General features: G+C 41.6%; 1 protein-coding gene across 1 annotated transcript in view; it reads right to left on the bottom strand.

Moving 5' to 3' along the window:
• LOC311101928 (laminin subunit alpha-1-like) overlaps positions 1-15,734 on the bottom strand; it is a 64,672-nt gene extending 48,938 nt beyond the window's left edge. Inside the window, exons 1-3 of the mRNA XM_084143171.1 lie at positions 15,552-15,734; positions 5,843-6,013; positions 5,525-5,637 (exon numbers count right to left, since the gene is read on the bottom strand). Coding sequence (XP_083999297.1) covers positions 5,525-5,637; positions 5,843-6,013; positions 15,552-15,615 — 348 coding nt within the window. The 5' untranslated portion in view covers positions 15,616-15,734. The remainder of the gene's footprint in view (positions 1-5,524; positions 5,638-5,842; positions 6,014-15,551) is intronic.
• Positions 15,735-15,988: the final 254 nt, after the last annotated feature.

The raw sequence follows: 15,988 nt of genomic DNA, 5'->3' as shown, positions 1-15,988 counted from the left end.
CTTGTCCTAACCTCTAGCTTGTTACAATACACACCAAACTGCCTGTGTGTGATTATAAGTTAGACACAAAGTTAGACAACGTTGATTTTGAATATGTAAAATTGTCAGGTAAATTACTTGAGTATTTTATAAATATTCACACAGAAAAGCTTTTGGAGGCTGTCATTTGGCTCCCCTATTTGTTGTGTCTCTGACACTGAATAGAAACCAGCAGAACACTGAAAAGCAGTACATTCTCAGGCCTAGTCAAGAACAAGACCCAATTTCAGCAGTTTGAACATTTAAGATACAGTGAGGGAAAAAAGTATTTGATCCCCTGCTGATTTTGTACGTTTGCCCACTGACAAAGAAATGATCAGTCTATAATTTTAATGGTAGGTTTATTTTAACAGTGAGAGACAGAATAACAACAAAACAATCCAGAAAAACACATGTAAAATGTTTTATAAATTGATTTGTATTTTAATGAGGGAAATACGTATTTGACCCCCTCTCAAGCAGAAAGATTTCTGGCTCCCAGGTGTCTTTTATACAGGTAAGGAGCTGAGATTAGGATCACACTCTTAAAGGGAGTGCTCCTAATCTCAGCTTGTTACCTGTATAAAAGACACCTGTCCACAGAAGCAATCAATCAATCAGATTCCAAACTCTCCACCATGGCCAAGACCAAAGAGCTCTCCAAGGATTTCAGGGACAAGATTGTAGACCTACACAAGGCTGGAATGGGCTACAAGACCATCGCCAAGCAGCTTCGTGAGAAGGTGACAACAGTTGGTGCGATTATTCGCAAATGGAAGAAACACAAAATAACTGTCAATCTCCCTCGGCCTGGGGCTCCATGCAAGATCTCACCTCGTGGAGTTGCAATGATCATGACAACGGTGAGGAATCAGCCCAGAACTACACGGGAGGATCTTGTCAATGATCTCAAGGCAGCTGGGACCATAGTCACCAAGAAAACAATTGGTAACACACTACGCCATGAAGGACTGAAATCCTGCAGCGCCCGCAAGGTCCCCCTGCTCAAGAAAGCACATATACAGGGCCGTCTGAAGTTTGCCAATGAACATCTGAATGATTCAGAGAAGAACTGGGTGAAAGTGTTGTGGTCAGATGAGACCAAAATCGAGCTCTTTGGCAGCAACTCAACTCGCCGTGTTTGGAGGAGGAGGAATGCTGCCTATGACTCCAAGAACACCATCCCCACCGTCAAACATGGAGGTGGAAACATTATGCTTTGGGGATGTTTTTCTGCTAAGGGTACAGGACAACTTCACTGCATCAAAGGGACGATGGACGGGGCCATGTACCGTCAAATCTTGGGTGAGAACCTCCTTCCCTCAGCCAGGGCATTGGAAATGGGTCGTGGATGGGTATTCCAGCATGACAATGACCCAAAACACATGGCCAAGGCATCAAAGGAGTGGCTCAAGAAGAAGCACATTAAGGTCCTGGAGTGGCCTAGCCAGTCTCCAGACCTTAATCCCATAGAAAATCTGTGGAGGGAGCTGAAGGTTCGAGTTGCCAAACGTCAGCCTCGAAACCTTAAGGACTTGGAGAAGATCTGCAAAGAGGAGTGGAACAAAATCCCTTCTGAGATGTGTGCAAACCTGGTGGCCAACTACAAGAAACGTCTGACCTCTGTGATTGCCAACAAGGGTTTTGCCACCAAGTACTAAGTCATGTTTTGCAGAGGGGTCAAATACTTATTTCCCTCATTAAAATGCAAATCAATTTATAACATTTTTTACATGCGTTTTTCTGAATGTTTTTGTTGTTATTCTGTCTCTCACTGTTCAAATAAACCTACCATTAAAATTATAGACTGATCATGTCTTTGTCAGTGGGCAAACGTACAAAATCAGCAGGGGATCAAATACTTTCTTCCCTCACTGTATGCTGTGGTGGCAATAAAGTTGGAATCCAGACACAGACAATAGCGGTGGAAGTCATGGCTGTGGGTTCGGACCACATAAAAGAGGCTGGCATTTGGCCACAGGCCTTTTTTGTCTAGAGGGGGGAGATGAGTAAGTCTTTTGTGTTGGTGGGAGATGGGAGATGGGGGAAGGGCGATGGGGGCCGGAGAGCCCCGGACACGACAGGACATGTGCTCAGAGAGGCCCAGCCACAAACTTGACAGGACAGTGTGGATATCAGCCAGTATGAGCCAGTGTAGGAAACCAGCCACCGCCATGGCTCTTTCACCAGAAACACTTACTGTAAGTTATGAATCACATCACAGATAGGTTTTCTTTAGAGGTTGGGGTCGGGGTCAATTCCATATTGGAAAATAATTGTAAATTGGTCATTGTCTTCAATGATCCCCCCCTCCAATTCAGGATTTGTTCAATTCACATTTGAATGTGAATTTGAACCCTATCAAGTGTTATGGACGGTCCCTTCTCACCAATCACAACCCATCAACATACTACCTTCCCACTTCCCACATTGTTTACATGAAGTGTGTCTATAAAAAGTAAGGTAACATGTTGACATATCGGTGGGCCTTACAGGTTGTATTTTGTCAGAGGGTCCTTACGATGGCTATTGTGGTGGTGACGGTGGCGGCATTGTCGCTGTAAAGGGAGTGGGCCAACACAGCTGGGCAGTGGGACAGGGGGCTGTTTGGACAGCAGTGCCTGCATTTGCCCCTCTCCCCTCTCTAACCCTCTCTCCCCTGGGTTTGAGCCGCCTGGGGGGCCCACAGGATGAGAGCCCCAAATGGTGTCCCCTCTGTTTGTTTGGCTGGGGCCTGTTAATTGGATAAAGAGCCCCCCCGTGTATGTATGTGTGTGTGTGTGTGAGTGTGTGTGTGATGTGCTGGAATGGCATCCACAGGCAGATTAGCCCATCTAAATCCTGACACTTTGACACTGTTTCCTTTCGGGTTTGGACTCCTGCTGGATACTGGTCAATACTAGTACTGTCTGCTAGGCACCACACTGGGGGCTTTAATCAAGATGGATGCCACTGGTACCAAACCAAAAACACATGTCTTCATCAAATAAGTGTATATAGGCATTTCACTTATTCACTTAACATAGAACATATGTGCAACATACTGTAGCTTATATAAGAATATATTTACATTGTGGCACTGTAGACTTATTTTAAACCCTTTTTTTGAACAGAGATTAAAGCCATCAGTTTGTAAAAAAGGAAGATATAGCCTAGATATAATGTTATATTTTCTTAGGGCACCAGTTGCATTCATGCTACTGTTGTGAGAATCAGTGTTCTCCCACATGAAGACGTCAGTATTGAGATGTAGCAGTTAGTTGGAGACACAAAGTATCTCAGCTCCTCAGAGGAGAGGGCTAGCTAGACTAGCACTAGCTTATGGTAAATATGAGGTTTTTAGAGATATAATGAATCAGTCAAACAAAGCTCCCATTGACAAGCTAATCTTTTCCATGTAGATGTTTCTCTTCGCTCTTGAAACTGGTTTTGAGAAGTCTCAGTCATTTTGGGTTGGTTTATGAGTTGGGTTATTATGCTTTTCTTGACATCTGCTATTCACAATGTTTATTTATTGACATGACACGCTTGGTTTTGCTTTTATTAACTTCATACAAATGTTTGTTTGATCTAATGTGAGAATATTCTATTATTGTTGTATGATAATGTAACATTTTGAATAATTTGGCCTATACTGTGTATCACCAGATACAATTCCATCACTCACTGCTACCATATCTCAGTGTTAAGTCATGACAACTCTCTTTGGTAGCAACGATAGAACATATAATGACATTACCATATCAAAGTTATCACACGTCAGGAATCTCACTGGGAATGTTAATGATACATCGGCCTGTAATCCCGACTTCTCTCAACCTTTGATTTTCCCTGTTTCTGCATGTGTCTTCACCATTTTTCCCTGATAACTCTCGAGGGGAAGGAAATGGAATCATGGAATCTTCTGCGGTTGCAAATCAAATGTAGAGATAAGTGTACGTTTACTGCGGAGTAGTCCCAAACGCTCATTTTGAATCAAACGCGCTAGATTAAAGTGACTGGCTCCGAGCTGTATTCTCGTCACCACTGAACCTGTTTATTCCACTTTCATCTCCTCCATTGCTAAGCAGTGGATAAACATCACATCTCAAATCTTAAGCCTGTTGAGGTAGCCTATAGTGGTCGGGAAAAAATCGATACAGTTACATATCGAGATATTATTTTTGACGATATTTCTATATTATTTTTGACCTACTCGGCTGTACCTGCACCAAAACTCCAGTCTTTTTCCTTCGTAGCTTGTTCTCCATCTTCTTTTGAAATAGGGAGCCAATTTGTTTTCAGCACTTATATTTACATAACTGATCAAAACTCGTTTTCTCATGGCTCTCTTTCGTCCCGCTGCAGCAAACATATGGTGAGCAATATGTTTGGAACAGCACCTAAGTATCGTGATAATATTATATTGTGAGGTCCCTGGCAATTCCCAGCCCTAGTATCAAAACTGAGGCTAAATCTAGATGCAGGATGACATGTAATCTAGGCAGACAGAGCGTTGAAAGGTAGGTGAATGGCTACACACACACACACACACACACACACACACACACACACACACACACAGATGCACACTTTGAAGATTGTATTTTCACATGAAAACAATTACTGGGATGTATACATCCAAATGAGGTTCCATTTGTGCATTCCTGAGGTCAATATAAGTTGCTGGAATTCCCAAGAGGAAGTAGGGAGGGGACACATCTTAGCATGGGTATGACATTCAGTCTAATCCCCAGTGATATACTGTGTGACTGCAGTAGGTGATGTGATATAGTGTGCACCTCTGAAACAGGTTGGTTAAAAGACTGCACCATCACAGCAGCCTACTATAGTGTGTGTGTGTGGTGGCTCGATGAAAGAGGGTCTTGTTTTCGAGTGCCTGTTGAAACAGGATTTTTTTTAAAGTAGCTGGCTCAGCTCAGTCCCCCCCTCACAATTTGGGAGAGAGAGAGAGAGAGAGAGAGAGAGAGAGAGAGAGAGAGAGAGAGAGAGAGAGAGAGAGAGAGAGAGAGAGAGAGAGAGAGAGAGAGAGAGAGAGAGAGAGAGAACTGGATAGAGATAGAATGAGAGATAAATGGAGAGGGAGAGTGTAAGAATGAAAGAAATAAGGCACAGAGAGAGGAATGGATAGAAAGAGAGAAAGAGAATGTGAGAAAAAAAGAGGCATTAAAAAGCGAGATGTAGGGAGAGAGAGGCCATCCAGGCATAGCCCCCTCCCCCCACCATTTTGTTATCAGCAGCACCCACGTTTTATTAGTCATATGTATAGGATACACATGGTATATGCTTACTTGCAGGTTCTTTCTCGACAATGCAACAACAATAAGAAATAATAAAAGACAAGAATATAAACATAAGGTAAATGGCTCAGTAGAATGGAATAATGGTTTTAGCATAAGTATAATACAGGAAGGCACAATTTATAGTGTGTGTGTGTTCCCAGCCTGTAGTTAAAGAAAGCGGCGCAGTGTAAAAGCAGCAACATAGCAGTCCTGAGAATTCCTACCTGTCGTAAATCCAGAGTGATGGTCACCAAGTGGAACTGGCGGCCATTTTTTATGCTTGGGCTCTGCCACCACCCGTTGGTGCCGTCGATAGCATTGGTGATTGGATGTTGCTCTGCATAACATCAAGAGAAAAGCAAGAACATAAATGCCTGGAATCCACACCTGGAGTACTGTTTTTCAGACAGATGACTCAAAGATAGTGAGACTGTGGAAAGTCAAACTGTCTGGAGCACTAGCCAGCAGGCATAACAGTAAAACCCCAGACTCTCCTCCCCACCCCTCCCATATGCATGCTCAGAGGCTCTTGACTCCTGTACCTTTGGGGTTTTGACTCTGGGCATTACAGGTTCGACACTGGGAGTTGCGGATGCGTCGTCCTGGTACGTGTTCCACTAGCTTACAGTACATCTCTGGCTCAGGCTCTCCACAGGTGGCGTTGGTGGTGATCTCTGCATTACTGGCCAGGTTGAGGATGGCGGGGAAGAGACCTGGGAGAGATAGGGAGGGGTTTCAGACCATGACATACATCTATCTACACACAGAGACAGGATATGATAGAGTACATGGTCTGTCTATTCACATAAGCATGCACACACTAGAAAACACTCCTTCACACTAATACATTTTTATTTGTTATTTTTTATTTTAGTCATTTAGCAGATACTCTTATCCAGAGCGACTTACAATTAGTGCACACAGGTGCATGTATCTCTCCCGCCCAACTCCTCCTTATCTCCCACCACCAATCTACACCCATCCTCATTATTTCTCCTCTGTGTTCTATCTGCAGGGCATGTCTTTGAGGAGCACCCTCCTTCCAAACACACCCATCTCCCTCCGTTCCCCCATCCCCCCACACTCCACCCACATGTTTACATGGACCATTGATGGGTAAAATGATCAGGTCGAGGACAATTGACAAAGGCTGGAGTCTATTGATGGGTGGTGTGGGCAGCTGTTATAACTACCCCAAGGCCCTCTGGGCTTCAAGGCCTTTGTCCCAAAGCATCTTTCCACCGCTGTCTCCTAACAGAGACTTCAGGAGGCTTATGCTAACAGATGGAATTTTACACTGAATAAAATAAAAATGTAAAATGTTTGACGGTGTGCTTATAAGATGCTTATCATTTTATAATTTGTTAGCCTTAAGTATAAAAATTAAAGGCCTGCTGGTCATGATTTATAACTGGTTTATACATGTGTTTACTAATGCTAATACATATATTAACAAATTACGCTTCCACTGTTTATTAATAGTTAATAAACTAGCTGTTTATTAGCAGAACTTCAAAGAAGTCAAACCAAGTGTCACATTAAACCAAATTTCACTTAGGGCCCCCAAAAAAGCTAGAGACGGCTCTGACTGCATGTGTGGGTATGGATGTGGGTACGCAGACCCGCGAGCCACTACGGACCCTCATGATGAGTTTAGATTTTTTGGTGGCCCCCACCCCCATCAAAGTCGCCCGTCCCTGATCTAAAATATATGTAAGATTCCAAGGAGAACGTGTCCATTGTGAGCTAGGTCTATGACTTAATCCTATTGAATTGAATGGCCCCAAAGCATTCCTGAGAACACTGATGAGAACACTGCTAAGGACTTCAGAGGAACCTGGGGGATGAAGTTGTTAGCCTAATGACATAGCAGCACTGAGACATCTGACCAGACCAGTGGTAGCATGTCTCGGAGTCAGACCCACTGATCAGTAGTGACCATTGGGATCAATCCCTTTTCAGCATATGAGCCAGTACCGTACGGTTCGGCTCTGCAAGATAGTGTGAAATTGGTATGACTGGCTGACTGACTGACTGTCTGTCTGTTTGTCTGTCGGTCGCTCGGTGGCTGCTGATTTCTCATTGACAGAGAGGCTTGACCCCTGTGCTCTGTGGGCTGGAAAGGGGACACCCAGGGAGAGCAGATTGGAAAGCAATCATCATGTTCATGACTACTATTTATTAGCTTGTTATAATGCTTTTACCAGCTTGCCTTAAGAAATTACTTGATTCAACCTTAGAAACCATTCTGGGATAGAAAGAAAATTCAGCCATGTTCTCTGACCACCAAACTCACAATGTTTTCTTAGTTTGGAAATCAATTATGTTTATTGATTTTAGTTATCCTCAAAGCCAAATCTAAAATGTGATCCTGTGAAAGTGAAAAACAATATATCTTATTTTGGCTCATGGTAGACCCAATCCCAAGAAGGCTACTTTACAGTACCTAGCCTTGACATGATCAAACCAGGTGCCGATAGCTGTGTGAAGGCAAGTGACACAGTGACAGCCCTGGTCACCTGAATCAACACACCACATGGGCGGTATGTTATTGACACACAGCAACTGGTTGTGGACAGGGACAATCTGTCAGGTCCTGGTATTTCATCAATAAATCACCACCTAGTCGTGATGTAACGGCACACGGCCTGTCCCTGCTAATCAGTGCTACTAGGCTGACTGACACATAGTCAGACAATGCTGTCACACATAGATGTGGTCATTTGTGGTAATTTCAGGGTTGTTAAAGTCTATTAGCTGGGGCTCCTTTGCATTGGGGATGCTTTAGTCATCTGTCTGCGTCTGCAGGCCAAATCTGGGCTCCATGATGAACGTTTCCATATGGCGGAAAAGGAAATCAAGCCAAGCTAGCGTCCTTGTCCTACTTGTGTTTATTTTTCTTCAATTATGGACTTTAATCTCCTTTTGAACTGTTGATCTCGTACTGGGTGTCTTATTAGCCCCATAATTATCTTAATCAGCTTATCTGACATAATATATTATACAGCTTTGCTTGCTAAATGACAGTTTTGGACTATACTTACACATATACTTAGACATCGCATCATTGTATATGTATGAAAAATGTATGCACTCACTAACTGTAAGTCGCTCTGGATAAGAGCGTCTGCTAAATGACTAAAATGTCAAATGTAATATGTCCCATTATGGTGTCTGTGAGAGCATGGGTAGCACCATTGAGGCCATCTCCATTTTGAAGTAGTCAATTTTCTTCTTCTTCTACTTCTATGAGTTGGTAAACAAACTGAAAGGGTGCACACGGCCATCTAGAGTGTGTTGTTTGAACAGGTATAAAGCTTGCCGATTTACACCTGCAGTTATGGAATGTTTCCTCAATAGTATAATTCATTGGCTGATCCCTCCTGGTGACCTGGATGGAATTATGTGATCCTTCCTTAACCCATAGGAAGTCTCACCCAGTTGACTATTTCAACATAAAAGTCCTCAATGGCGCTGCCCATGCTAAAATTGCCTTTTGGGCACTAGAGTCCTCTATCTATCTCTATGGCTATCTCAGTTAGCTTAGTGGTTAAGAGCGTTGTGCCAGTAATCGAAAGGTCGCTGGTTCTAATCCCCGATCTGACTAGGTGAAAAATCTGTCCATGTGCCCTTGAGCAAGGCACTTAACCCTAATTGCTCCTGTAAGTTGCTCTGGATAAGAGCGTCTGCTAAATGAAGTAAATGTAATTACCGGGGGACTAATTCTGCTAAACTGCAGCCATCTTTGGAATGCCACTGAATACAAAATACTAACAGCTCAATCACTGATAGATAGCTTCTGGGTCGATAAGGTAAAAATGCTGGCCATGGCTGAAGATATTAGCCAGTATGCTTGGGTGGTATACCGGGGTACTTGGAAAAAGCCACAGGATAGTTCTTCAATACCGACAAAATTATTTATTTGAAGTTTTTCAACAAATGTGAAAGTCAAAGAGCTCTGGATTAGTTTTTTTCCCCCTGTGCTTCCTACTAGCGTTCTTTTCTCCTCCGTTCTTCTCCCCTCCTCTCCATGTACACATGCTGCTCTTCCTTTAGAAAAGCATGCATCACAACTTTGTTTATATGCACAATTTATCTCGTTCACTTTCTCTTGTAAATGTCCACACTCAACGAAAATGACATTCGGTAGCTACTATCTAGACTTGTATAACTTTATGAGACGAATTTGCCTGTCTTTACAATTAGTTGATGTTCATTTTCGCTCGTTAGCATTTAGCTAATATCTTCTATGTGATTTTGCTATTAGTTTGTGCTAATTTTGTTAGCATTCTGGTAATAGAGGCCCAATGGGCTTTTCTTGCATTTCTAGCGCCCCCTTGTGTGCTATGCCGGTAATAACGTAAATCCCAGGATGAGAGAAGGACAGCATGACGATATAAATATCTGGATACCGCCCAAGCCTATTAGCCAGCTACCAGTTCCGCAGTTCAGGTAGCATTACTCAGCGCTTAGGGGACTCGGGTTATGCAGAGAATGTTGTGTAAATAGGATGAGAGTGATTGTGAATTGATTGAGCAGTAAAAGTAGTTTAACTGATCAATGCATTCTCTGTGTGGCACATATATATAGTATGAAAAAAAAAATGTATGCACTCACTAACTGTAAGTCGCTCTGGATAAGAGCGTCTGCTAAATGACTAAAATGTAAAATGTAAAATATATTAGTAAAAGTGTCTATTTCAGGGTTTTTGGTTTATCTCCAGAGAGTTTGGTTGGAATGTTCTTGTTTGTACTATTTTGAGTAACCCTCCCCCTCACAGTCAATGGAAGGCACTCAAACTAGCCTTCAAAAGCCCTTCAGTTAGAATCAATGCTCGAAAGTTTGGAGAAAAAGGCTGGAGGAGGGCACACGATCATACTAAGTACTTCAATAACCATTTGAAAACACCTTACTAGTAGGCACATTGCCTTCCACCTCAGTTGGGTTAAAATGCTTGTCTTGCATTACCAAATCTGCTTGTGACATTGTCGAAAGTTTATAAGTCCAACTTTCCATTTAATAATTAACCACAGGTCGAGAACGTGACTCCTTTCTAAATCAGGAGAGGTTGGTGATGTGAGTTCCCCCATTTCCAACCCCCCGTGGCTTTATCCGCACTAATAACTAACCTGTTTATGGGCTACGACACACACACACACACACACACACACACACACACACACACACACACACACACACACACATTCTTCAGGGAGTCAGTCAACGCAGCTGAAGACACAATGTAAGCGTATCCTCTTATGAAGCATTATAATGGTGCATGTACTAATGTTATAACACCCATTACCTCTGACACTAAACCAGGAGGTAGGCAACTGAGTGGATCCAACAAGTCACTCACTCCATTCCAGCTACTCAGAGCCACTCAAAGGTGAGAAGATAATCACAAAAATTCTCTGTCTTCAGCATCTCTCATTGTTTGCAGTGCTACCTCGAACCACCTTGAATCCTAATAGGCCCCTACTCAATGTATTCAGATGGGAGGGTGGACTGATAGCAACTAAAGAAGGTGACACAATCAGACCTATGAAGGAGTGTCAACAATGCGGTTGACTGATAAGATATGCGGTCGCAGTGTGACTCAGATTACTAATCTCTCTATTGGAGAGATTGGAGTAGAGGTGTAACAATAAAGGTAGAGATATGGAGCTGCTTTGTAATATAAGATCTATAGCTGCTGGTTGTAGCTTGTATCTCATTTGCACAAAGAGAGATTGCAAGTGATAGAAATCAAATCAAGTGGCATTTCAATGGTATTTCAGGAAAAAAATTACCGAAATGCTGTTTACAAAATGGGAAAAGAGAGGCATGAACAAACTACACACCTGAATGTGTCCACAAATAAAACGTCTCAGAATTTAAGTCGGCATCTTCCTAAATGTGCCTAAAACAAAAAAGAACTTCAGTACGCCACTCTTAATCGTATGCATGGTTACAGTACTAACAACCGAGTGCACTACAAATCCTCTAGCTATCATTTTTACAACTGTCCTCCTCCAACTTCCCCCGTTCAGTGTGATGGTAGTAGGCCCATAGCCAGAGGGCATCCTAAAGAGAGAGCTCTGTCATTACTATAGTACCAACCCATCCACCACGCCCTACTGTGGTCCAGACAGAGCTACTATAGCTGGATCCAGACACACCTGGCTCTATATAATGAGTTCACTTTGGAGGAGTAAAAGTCACTGTCTTAAAATGAGGCTTTGGTTACAGTCAAAATCCCACAGTGGTGCAGTGCTATAAGTGTAAGTCCATTCCTTCTCTCAGGTACAGGGTAAAAATTATGCAAAATGGACCCCCTCGCACTGTTTTCTGCTACCAAAAAGGTTGATCGTTTCCCAGAGGGAACAGTGTTATGTAGCACAGCTCGACCCAAGGTATCATTCATTAGATCACACTGTAGCAAAAAAAAAAGTTTCTTATTGGACAAGTTCAGGTAGTCCATTCCTGTTTCAGTCCATTTTCTTCCATTTGGTGTATTAATGAATATGACCCATTTTGGCTCTGTTGACCTCTTCACTGGGTCTCTGTCTTTTACAGTGTCACATAAAAATCGCAGGTGAGAAATCCCATTGGTATGGTAATGCTGGTTTGGATTCCATTTGGGATTCCTTGCATATTATTGTACCAGAGTGTTAACACCACCTAATAGTATGAGCTCTAATGAGATTTCCCTCATCATGCTGGGAGCAAATGGGATTGACACCTTTGCTTTGAATCTGTATGATGTGTTAAACAAATGAAATAGGTACAAGCTTCTCCAATGGCTTTAGAGAAGAGAAATTCCACGGTTACGGATTTACACAAACTTTTTCACTTTAAAATGTAGGCCAAACAAAAACCATTGATTTCAAAGTTTAACAAACCTTACAACTCTATGCACACTGACAACATTGAACAATTTACACAATAAATAATACAAAAAAAAACATTTACTGGAAAATCTGTGCAGATGTAAAGTTTGGTAACAGAATAACAAGGGCTGGGAATAGCCAGGGACCTCACGATACGATATTATCACAATACTTAGGTGCCGATACGATATGTATTGCGATTCTCACGATTCTTATGATTCTACAGTACCAGTCAAAAGTTTGGACACACCTACTCATTCAAGGGTTTTCCTTTATTTTTACTATTTTCTACATTGTAGAATAATAGTGAAGACTTCAAAACTATGAAATAGCACATATGAAATCATGTAGTAACCAAAAAAGTTCTTCAAATTAGCCACCCTTTGCCTTGGTGACAGCTTTGCACACTCTTGGCATTCTCTCAACCAGCTTCACCTGGAATGCTTTTCCAACAGTCATATGCTGAGCACTTGTTGGCTGCTTTTCCTTCACTCTGCGGTCCAACTCATCCCAAACCATCTCAATTGGGTTGAGGTTGGGTGATTGTGGAGGCCAGGTCTTCTGATGAAACACTCCATCCCTCTCCTTCTTGGTCAAATAGCCCTTTTATTTTATTTCCTTTTTTTTTTTTTTTTTACCTTTATTTAACTAGGCAAGTCAGTTAAGAACAAATTCTTATTTACAATGACGGCCTACACCGGCCAAACCCGCACGACGCTGAGCCAATTGTGCACCGCCCTATGGGATTCCCAATCACGGCCGGTTGTGATACAGCCTGGAATCGAGCCAGGGGGTCTGTAGTGACGCCTCAAGCACTGAGATGCAGTGACTTAGACCGCTGCGCCACTCGGGAGCCCTTACACAGCCTGGAGGTGTTTTGGGTCATTGTCCTTTTGAAAAACAAATGATAGTCCCACTAAGCGCAAACCAGATGGGATGGCGTATTGCTGCAGAATGCTGTGTTAGCCATGCTGGTTAAGTGTGCCTTGAATTCTAAATAAATCAGAGACAGTGTCACCAGAAAAGCACGCCCACACCATCACACCTCCTCCTCCATGCTTCACGGTGGGAACTACACATGCGGAGATCAAAAATCTCACATTTGGACTCATCAGACCAAAGGACAGATTTCCACCAATCCATTGCTCATGTTTCTTGTCCCAAGCAAGTCTCTTCTTCTTATTGGTGTCCTTTAGTAGTGGTTTCTTTGCAGAAATTCGACCATGAAGGCCTGATTCACGCAGTCTCCTCTGAACAGTTGATGTTGAGATGTGACTGTTACTTGAACTCTGTGAAGCATTTATTTGGGCTGCAATTTCTGAGGCTGGTAACTCTAATGAACTTATCCTCTGCAGCAGAGGTAACTCTGGGTCTTCCATTCCTGTGGCGGTCCTCATGAGAGCCAGTTTCATCATAGCGCTTAATCGTTTTTTGCGACTGCACTTGAAGAAACGTTCAAAGTTCTTGACATTTGCCGGATTTACTAACCTTCATGTCTTAAAGTAATGATGGACTGTCGTTTCTCTTTGCTTATTTGAGCTGTTCTTGCCATAATATGGACTTGGTCTTTTACCAAATAGAGTTATCTTCTGTATTCCACCCCTACCTTTTCACAACACATCTGATTGGCTCAAACACATTAAGAAGGAAAGAAATTCCACAAATTAACTTTTAACAAGGCACACCTGTTAAGTGAAATGCACCTCATGAAGCTGGTTGAGAGAATGCCAAGAGAGTGCAAAGCTGTCATCAAGGCAAAGGGTGGCTATTTGAAGAATTTCAAATATAAAATATATTTTGATTTGTTTAACACTTTTTTGGTTACTACATGATTCCATATGTGTTATTTCATAGTTTTGATGTCTTCACTATTATTCTACAATGTAGAAAATAGTAAAAATAAAGAAAACCATTGAATGAGTAGGTGTGTCGAAACTTTTGACTGGTACTGTATATGTATTGCGATTCGATACTGTGATTTTATTGCGATTTGATGTTCCAAACATATTGCTCACCATATGTCTGCTGCAGAGGGACAAGAGAGAGCCATGAGAAAATTAGTTTTGATCAGTCATGGAAATAAAAGTGCTGAAAACAAATTGGCTCCCTATTTAAAAAGAAGATGGAGAAGAAGCTATGAAGGAAAATACTGGCATTTTGGTGCATGTACAGCCAACTAGCACAAAAATTATATTGCGATACTGTCAAAATGATACGAAACGATATATCATAAAATATTATATCCCAATATGTATACATTTTTACCCCCATCACTAAGAATAATGGTCAAATCTCCCTCAGTTACCAAACGTTGTATCTGCACAGTTCTTCCTGTAAATTGGTTTTTGTCAAATGTTTGTGCATAGAGTTATATGGTTTGTTAAACTTTGAAATCAATGGTTTTGGTTTGGTATACATTTTAAAGTGAAAAATCTGAGTCTCCGCATAATTCCTTTACCATGGAATTGCCCAGAAGTCTTTTACAAGCAAGCAAGTATTCAAGTTTTCAAGTATAGCAATTAAAAGTGTGTTTCTTAAATTTGTTCAATAGAATTGGAAAAGTTTAACAGTACATCAAAATCTGATTTTGATTTCAAGTAACACAAAGATATGCAAAAAAAAAAAAGCCAAACCTAGAGAGAATGCAATGAAAGCTTGTCTATTTGAACCCACAAATCTGCACCTCAAACATTTTCTACTGATGACATGATTGTTATTGCAATTAGAGACATTGAATTGGTCCTTGAGGGCGACCCTAGCATGTTAGCATGACTATGCTTTGGAGAAAGAGGCGTCAGCCATTGTCATTAATTTAAATGACAATGGCCTGGAATTTCTCTCATGTGAACCTCTTGAGCAAAGACCGTTAGGAATTAAAGGAGAGTAGGTGAGAAAACTAATAACGGTTTAACAAAGTAACTTTCACGTAGATTGGCCAGTGATGTTAGTTTACTGGTGATGCAACATGTTGTATAATAAAATGGGTAGCTGACTTTCTAATGACTTGGAAAGCTCCTGTTTGTAAATTATAAACTTAATGGCTGAATTATTATGCCACAAGTGTCCAATTTCAACACCAACACTCCATGGTTAGCCCTATTACTTTTCACTCAATTTATGCAATAAATATTATTTCTGCTGGCAAATGTAAATAACAGTAAAATAGTAATTAGGCCTACTCCAAGTGTATTATAGCCATCAACAAAACAAAGTATACTATTTCTAATCCTCCACTTATGCTCTGCATTAATTAAAGTGCATATTCATTACATTGTATAAAGAATTACAAAATGCTTTGCCTCGGATGCGTTGAGACCTCGTGCTGAATGAACATTCAGTGAAAATGCAGTCAATAGGAAAATGATTATTTCCAGCTCACCTCTTTGCTGGCAATCCGCGGAGGATGCCCATAGCAGCACAATTGCACAGAAGAAGAGCCTCATCTTCCTCAACACATGTGGACGTCGGGTTCTAATAAATGTCTCCAATAATACGGTCGGAATATTTGTTCTAATGTTTACAGGAAATTATAGACTAAAGTTGTCACGCACATTCCTTTTTGCCTGTGGTCTCCCTCTGGTATCTGTTCAGCGTGTCCCCTCTTCTTTCTCTCTCCTCTCATTCATTCAGCTAACTTTTGTCTCAACTTTTTTATTCTGTCCCGCTACAAAGTCGCTGGCTGGACCGCACCATTTGGTGAGTAGCAGGGGGGTGTGACCAAATGTGTCGAGATTTTATCATCACTGTCTGTAATAATCAACTACTCTCTACAGATTTACATTGTTTTGACCTTTACAAATGTACACAGTTTTGTGT

Source organism: Coregonus lavaretus (genome assembly GCF_964263955.1).
Source record: "Coregonus lavaretus genome assembly, chromosome: 2".
Classification (NCBI taxonomy): Eukaryota; Metazoa; Chordata; class Actinopteri; order Salmoniformes; family Salmonidae; genus Coregonus; species Coregonus lavaretus.
The sequence above is the reverse complement of the archived record's forward strand: the minus strand, read 5'-3'. Positions and strand labels throughout refer to the sequence as shown.